The sequence below is a fragment of the Capsella rubella genome, unplaced genomic scaffold (genome assembly GCF_000375325.1).
Source record: "Capsella rubella cultivar Monte Gargano unplaced genomic scaffold, Caprub1_0 scaffold_7, whole genome shotgun sequence".
In the NCBI taxonomy this organism is placed as follows: Eukaryota; Viridiplantae; Streptophyta; class Magnoliopsida; order Brassicales; family Brassicaceae; genus Capsella; species Capsella rubella.
The window spans coordinates 4,064,925-4,072,234 of record NW_006238917.1 but is presented as its reverse complement, the minus strand read 5'-3'; the positions used below and the strand labels follow the sequence as shown (position 1 = coordinate 4,072,234).

The following is a 7,310-nucleotide window of genomic DNA, read 5'->3' as shown; positions in this document are numbered from 1 at the left end:
AGAAAACTATACATCTAAATATTAATATAAGATATTTAAGGAACATTTTGTTTTGAAATATTATGGATAATTTGATAAATATTTTATATTTAATTTATATTTCTGATTTTTAGGTTAATTTGTTAAACCAATATACAAAATCATACATTAATGTATTTTTCCTTAAACAAATTAAGATTAATGTACTTTCCAAAACCGATATTGATGGTTTAATTTGGTAGATTTCGAAATAATATATATGGAAACTGGTATTTAATATCTTTAAATTTTTAGTAAGATCCAATTGAAAAATTTCGGGTTAATTTTTTTTAAAAACCCGACCCAAAAAACTTTTGTACTTATCTTTTACTATAGTAGGGATAGTATTAAAGATTATTAAAAACAAATTTTCTAAAAAAGTTACAATACTCCATTATCCACGGTTCATTGTCTCCTTAATAATTTCATTTAAAAAGGTACAGTAATTAGAATTAAAAACAAAATTAACGAATTAAGAAAAGAAACAAAAACCCTAATAAATCTCTAAAGTCCACACACATACACACACTCACACACTCTCTCTCTCTTTTAGTCTCTCACTAATAGACTTGTCACTTACACTTCCATCTTTCATTTATCTCTGTTTTTTCTCCTCTTCGGATCTTTTGTTTCTTCCCTTCTTTCAAGATCTCTTATTTTCCTTCTAAAATAAAAAGGAAAAAAAAAAAAAACTTGAGAATCAAAGTTTCTCTCTTTTTTATCAATCCGTTCAGATAGTTGTGCTATCTATCTGCACATTTTGATTTATGTAGTCACCGTCTCTTTCTCATATTTGCTTTACTTCTCTGCTTTGATTCGTTTCGTGAATCCAAGTAAGTTTTACCCTTTTTGTTTTTGCTTTTTTATTTTTTTTTGGCTTTATTCCATTCAAGTTTCAAGTTTTGAGGATCCTTTTTTTCTCTTTGGGAAATGTAGACGCTTTTTTGTTTGTTGTTGTTGTTGTTGTCTTGTATCTGGGTTTTGTTGTTGTTTATTCCTTGCTTGGATGATTTGTTGAAAGTGGGTTAATTCTTCTTCCTATCTTTAAATATTTTGATGTGTGTTTATAAACTTTCTCAAGATTTGTTTTTTTTCTGTCTTTCTCTGTCTCACTGATTGCTCAGTAACAGTTGCTACTGTAGTCTCTCTTCCAACAGTTGATTTTGTTTAGGTAAATTTGTCTAGTGAACTTTGGTTTACCAATCTACAGTGGATTGAAGTCTCCCAAGTTTTTAATGTTGGCGTTAGTTGGAATTGGCCTTTGAAAACCTTTAAGCTTAAAGCCTCAGAGAAGATTTTGATTTTGAGTTGTCAGATTTAGAAAGTTTAGTCTTTTATTACTGTGAAAGAGAGCAGAACTATATCATAAGGTCTGAAAAAGAGTGTGAGATTAACTGATCATTGTTATTTTAGAATATGTATTTGGTGGTTTAATCATAAGGCTAATGATGTGAAGTGGTTGTTGCCGTTGATAGCTATTGTTGTTTTTCAGGGATGCTAATACTTTTCATTGGATTTTGATGCTGTAGATTTAGTCTATAGCGAATTCAGGCGGTGGGAAGCAAGATGGATGTCAGGTGTAAAGTTCTCGTCTTTTTCACATTGTTCTTCTCTGTGACAGCAGAGATTTACATTGTGACTATGGAAGGAGAACCAATCATCAGTTACAAAGGTGGTGATAATGGCTTTGAAGCGACTGCTGTGGAATCTGATGAGAAAATTGATACGACAAGGTACTTTGTGTTTTCTCTTCTTCACAATCTCCTTGTTAACAGCTGAGTTACCAAAGGCTTTGTTTGGTTTAACTATTACAATCTAGTGCCCTAATTATTGGGTTTTGCTACTAGGATTTGGAGAACTTTTTATTTTTTTTCGTACCTTGTTAAGGCGTGTCATTGATTGATGTGTATCACAATGTTCCAAAATCTTTGGCATCTTCTAATTATTGCTTGCTAGAGTTACAATCTGTGTCTCTCTTTTTTTTGCAGTGAATTGGTGACATCATACGCTCGTCACCTTGAGAGGAAACATGATATGCTTCTTGGAATGCTCTTTGAGGAAGGATCATACAAAAAGCTTTACAGCTATAAGCACCTTATAAATGGATTTGCAGCTCATGTTTCTCCTGATCAGGTGAAATCCGATTTGAGACAGTCTCTACAGAGTTCCTTTCAATGTGTTTGATTTATAGCTCCTTACACTATTCCGCTATATTAGTAGGCGGAAATGCTTCGTCGCGCGCCTGGTGTGAAATCTGTGAGCAGAGATTGGAAAGTGAGGAAACTCACCACACATACACCACAGTTTTTGGGTTTACCAACTGATGTTTGGCCAACTGGTGGGGGTTATGACAGAGCAGGAGAAGATATTGTTATTGGCTTTATTGACTCAGGGATTTTTCCACATCACCCAAGTTTTGCTTCTCACCACACAGCATTACCTTATGGCCCTCATCCTAGTTACAAAGGGAAATGCGAAGAAGATCCTCATACTAAGAAGAGTTTCTGCAACGGGAAGATCATAGGAGCGCAGCATTTTGCTGAAGCCGCTAAAGCAGCTGGTGCATTTAATCCAGATATCGACTATGCTTCACCAATGGATGGCGATGGACATGGAAGGTTTGTTGTTTTTTTTTCTCTTGTAACAATATATAATATTAGTTTTGGGATAAGGTAGGAACAAGCCTTACATTCACATAATATGATTTATTCACAGTTTCACACTCACATACTGTATCTCGAAAGTGCTTATTCCTCTGTATATTTTGATTTGTATGCTTCTTTTTTAGCTAACAAAAAATTTGGCCTTTCAGTCACACAGCAGCTATTGCAGCTGGGAATAATGGTATTCCAGTGAGGATGCATGGCTATGAGTTTGGAAAAGCAAGTGGGATGGCTCCTCGTGCAAGGTTGATAGATAATCGATCCAGAAATTGGTGACTTTAAAGAGATTTCTGTTTATTTTCTTCTAAATTAAATGCTGTCTTGTTTCAGGATTGCTGTTTACAAAGCTCTCTACCGGCTTTTTGGAGGCTTTGTGGCGGATGTGGTTGCTGCCATTGACCAGGTGAGCAAAAACTTAGCAAACTACTAAATTGGATAGACTTACCAAATATATGAAATAATGATTTTTTTTTCCTGCTGAATTTATTCTAGTTTCTTCAACACTTTGCTTATTCGTTCTGTTTTGAGAACTTCATAAGTGAAATAATATCTTAAACTGCTAACTTCCATGAATCTCTAATATTTAATGCTGTTCAAAAAGTTTCTGCAAATTTCATCATTTAAACATGTATGCTTTTCTGAACAGGCTGTTCATGATGGAGTAGATATTTTGAGTCTCTCGGTTGGTCCAAACAGTCCTCCAGCTACCACAAAGACAACATTCTTAAATCCATTTGATGCTACACTTCTTGGGGCTGTAAAAGCTGGTGTTTTTGTTGCTCAAGCTGCTGGAAACGGAGGTCCCTTTCCGAAAACTCTGGTTTCATACAGCCCTTGGATAACTACTGTGGCTGCTGCGATTGATGATCGCAGATACAAAAACCATCTGACCCTTGGAAATGGAAAAATGCTGGCCGGGATTGGATTATCCCGTAAGTTTCTCCTTTCTCTATTGTACTGATCCACATATCAATTTCTTATTTAGGAACATAACGTTAGTTTACCCATTTTTTTGTCTTGTTTTGTTTTTATGAATAATTATGTGTTTGTGCAGCTTCTACTCGGCCTCATCGTTCGTACAAGATGGTATCTGCAAATGATGTTCTGCTTGGTTCTTCTGGTACGAAATTCAATCCGTCAGATTGCCAGAAGCCAGAAGTCTTGAACAAAAAATTGGTCGAAGGGAACATTCTGCTTTGTGGGTATTCTTTCAACTTTGTTGCTGGATCAGCTTCCATCAAGAAAGTTGCTGAAACTGCCAAGCATCTAGGCGCTGCTGGTTTCGTTCTTGTTGTCGAAAATGTTTCTCCAGGAACAAAATTCGACCCTGTACCTTCTTGCATTCCTGGGATTCTGATTACAGATGTCTCTAAGTCAATGGTAATACAGTTTTGTTTTGTTCACTATACAGTTATTCCCTCCCTCATCTTTTCCTCAACTTGGAATGCCAATTTTTTCTTCTTTAGGATTTGATTGATTACTACAATGTCTCGACTTCAAGAGATTGGATGGGAAGGGTAAAGGACTTTAAAGCTGAAGGAAGCATCGGAGACGGTTTGGAACCCATTCTTCATAAATCCGCACCTGAAGTAGCTCTGTTCTCAGCTCGAGGACCCAACACTAAAGATTTCAGCTTTCAAGATGCTGATCTTCTCAAACCAGATATTCTTGCTCCAGGCTCTTTAATATGGTCTGCCTGGTCTCAAAATGGAACTGACGAGGCTAACTATGTTGGTAAGCTTTTCGTCAAATCGTGTCAGAATTATCCTTTAAGTACTCCATTGCAAGAAACTAAATGTTTAGATTTTGACTATTGGGCAGGCGAAGGATTTGCACTAATTTCAGGCACAAGTATGGCTGCACCACACATTGCCGGTATAGCTGCTCTAGTTAAACAGAAGCATCCTCAATGGAGTCCAGCTGCTATCAAATCAGCTTTGATGACGACATCAACAGTCATAGATAGAGCGGGAATGCCTCTCAAAGCACAGCAATATTCTGAAACAGAGACAATGACACTTGTTAAAGCAACTCCGTTTGATTATGGAAGTGGACATGTCAACCCAAGCGCTGCTCTAGACCCTGGTCTCATCTTTGATGCAGGTAAATTCTCTTTACTCAATTGACATAGTAAACCTTGGTTTTCTTTAGTTCCTCTGCAATCACTAGTCAGAACACTCATTGGTTTTATTTGGTTCGGTTTATATAGCCATACCCTTAACGATTGACTGAATTTTTCTTGAAGGTTATGAGGACTATATCGGGTTCTTGTGCACCACACCTGGTATCGATGCTCACGAGATAACAAACTTCACAAACACTCCCTGCAATTTTAAGATGGTTCATCCTTCAAACTTCAACACGCCATCCATAGCCATCTCTCATCTCGCGAGAACACAAACTGTGACGAGAAGAGTAACAAATGTTGCAGAAGAGGAAGAAACATACACAATCACAGCGAGGATGGAGCCAGCAATCGCCATCGAAGTAAGTCCTCCTGCAATGACTGTAAGAGCAGGCGCTTCTAGAACCTTCTCAGTGACTCTAACAGTAAGATCTGTGACCGGAGCTTATAGCTTCGGTGAGGTTACATTGAAAGGAAGCCGAGGGCATAAAGTGACTCTCCCTGTGGTTGCCATGGGACAAAAGAGATGAAGAAGAAATATGAGATTTTGTAATATTATTATTGTTATTATTTTTGTAATATGCAGTAATAATAAGAAGGTAGTTTTGTGTCTTGAGTAAAAAAAGATAACACAGTTTGTATAATTAGTTTATTTTTGTTTGTTTTTTTTTAAACTCCACTTTAAGAGATAATAGTAATATGATTAAATGATATACATATATATAGCTCTGTTAAATTACATTTATGTATATCTTTTACATCAAGAAAAACAAATTTCTTATTAAAACATTGAAATGTTAAGAATCAAGAAGTTCACAATCAGTCCTCTGGAAATAAACGTTCATGGTTCGAAGATCATAACCAACATTATAACTCTGTTGAGCCATGGCACCAATAACGCTCATATCATCAAACGCATTCATATTCATAGCCAAGCAAAATCTATCTCCACTCTCACTGCTAACGAACAAGCTCTCAACGTCTAAGGCCAGCTCAGCGCCGCCTGCGAAGTGGAACGTGACGACAGGAAATCCGTAGAGATCAAGTTTAAGATTCCCTTCGTAGCAAGGATTAGTGTACTGATCCCAACCTTTAACGCGCCTGAGAACTTCTCCTAGGAAAAAATCGATTTCTTCAGAGAGAGTTTCGTAAGCTTCCCTTGCTAGAATCGTTGGTGAGCAGCCTGTGTCGATGACCGTGCCTCCTTGGGATCCATATCTCTTGAAAACGCCGGGTTCAATATCGAGAAGTCTATCTCCTAAAGAGATTGCTTGGAGGTCAAGGTAGTAACGGTCTGCATAGATATGTAAAGGCGTTGGGTCGCCTTCGATTCTGGCGCCATTTCCGAGGGTTAAAATGTTGTGAGGGTAAGTTGGATCGCCTACGCTGCCAAAACAGTATGAGAATTTAGAGCCGAATTTGCGGGTTACTATGGAAAATGTACCGGGACCTAAACCTAGCACGCCGCTGTATTGAGTGAAACCTGAGTTGTCTTGCCCGCAGCCAAAAACAATGTTTGGTGTAGAGATTAAACCGTCGTCATATGTTTGAAATGTGAGTGTTTCTTCAGCTAAAACGCCTCTGGTGTTAGAAGAGTCGCGGTAGCGTAAGTGATATCGGCAGTTTCCAGTCTTTTCGTCACGAAAGATTTGGGGCATGGCGTGTGGTGCGGATTCACAAGACGTGTTACGGTAAGTGGAAGATCTTGAAGGGTGGAAAAAGGGAATTGTCTGAGGGTAACATTTGCATGGAAGACATTGGATCCAAGTTAGGTCACTACCAGTGTCTATGAGTAAGAGTTGCGAGACTGGTGGATCGCCGATAGAAATATTTGCAAGGAATGCTGCTGGATTCGAAATAGGAGTAACATGTGAGACGATATCCTCTGTTTTAGTGGTCCTCAAGGTATCTAGGCGAGAAGCGAGAATTGACTTGGGATGCAGGTAACCGGCTTTTGTTTTCGGTGATTCTTGGGTTTTGATTGATTTTGAGTGTAATAGCCTTAGCGTAAGTTGGGGATGCGAGGTGCATTGCTCCGGTCTCATGAGAGCGAATATAGTGATCAGCAGGGCGGCACGAATACGTAATGTTAGAGAGATGGCCATTTGACAAATATCAAAATGACATTGACTATTTGTGTGAACTTCTTTTTTTCGTATGCGTACGAGGTTTACTCCTTTTTTTGGCATGAATCATTGATGTAGTAAACATATCTTCAACACATACCAGTCTGATTATATTCTACGCGAAAAAAAAAAAAAAAAAGATTAGGTCCATCAGTCCATGTAGCACACGTGTTTAGTCTAGCTAGATTCAAATATGTTTTCAACAAAATGAGTACCAAGATCATGTAGTATCACATATGGGTTTTAGTATAATAAACAAACAATTCTTGCCATCAGTTCCTCTTTGAACCTCAACACTTCATCTTCATGCTGATTAACTAAGAAAACGTAAAGATTCCTTTGCACCTAAAACTCTTAAGAGAAAACTTTTTTTTTCAT

At 37.6% G+C, this 7,310-nt stretch overlaps 2 protein-coding genes across 5 annotated transcripts; one reads left to right on the top strand and one right to left on the bottom strand.

Moving 5' to 3' along the window:
* Positions 1-626: 626 nt before the first annotated feature.
* Positions 627-5,527, top strand: LOC17880432 (subtilisin-like protease SBT2.6). 4 transcript variants are annotated; one of them, XM_006283061.2, is made up of 11 exons: positions 627-851; positions 1,548-1,751; positions 2,007-2,151; positions 2,239-2,636; positions 2,831-2,926; positions 3,012-3,084; positions 3,328-3,613; positions 3,736-4,061; positions 4,148-4,415; positions 4,503-4,784; positions 4,927-5,527. In XM_006283061.2, the coding sequence occupies exons 2-11, from the start codon at positions 1,585-1,587 to the stop codon at positions 5,334-5,336; spliced, it is 2,451 nt and encodes an 816-aa protein (XP_006283123.1). In that variant the 5' UTR covers positions 627-851; positions 1,548-1,584; the 3' UTR covers positions 5,337-5,527. The 4 variants fall into 4 exon arrangements, with proteins under 4 accessions (XP_006283123.1, XP_023634622.1, XP_023634621.1 ...); XM_023778854.1 differs by lacking the exon at positions 627-851 and adding an exon at positions 986-1,038; XM_023778853.1 differs by lacking the exon at positions 627-851 and adding an exon at positions 1,089-1,189.
* A 76-nt stretch (positions 5,528-5,603) lies between these two features.
* LOC17878437 (aspartyl protease UND) lies at positions 5,604-6,911 on the bottom strand. The gene has a single exon (XM_006285004.1). The coding sequence runs from the start codon at positions 6,909-6,911 to the stop codon at positions 5,604-5,606; it is 1,308 nt and encodes a 435-aa protein (XP_006285066.1).
* Positions 6,912-7,310: the final 399 nt, after the last annotated feature.

What these genes read in the sequence shown, in the direction of transcription:
- LOC17880432 (XM_006283061.2), top strand. Translation starts at nt 1,585, where the DNA reads ATGGATGTCAGGTGTAAAGTTCTCGTCTTTTTCACATTGTTCTTCTCT. An exon ending in GAGAAAATTGATACGACAAG is followed by an intron (nt 1,752 to 2,006) that starts GTACTTTGTGTT and finishes TTTTTTTTGCAG; the next exon opens with TGAATTGGTGACATCATACG. An exon ending in GGCCGGGATTGGATTATCCC is followed by an intron (nt 3,614 to 3,735) that starts GTAAGTTTCTCC and finishes GTGTTTGTGCAG; the next exon opens with CTTCTACTCGGCCTCATCGT.
- LOC17878437 (XM_006285004.1), bottom strand. Translation starts at nt 6,911, where the DNA reads ATGGCCATCTCTCTAACATTACGTATTCGTGCCGCCCTGCTGATCACT.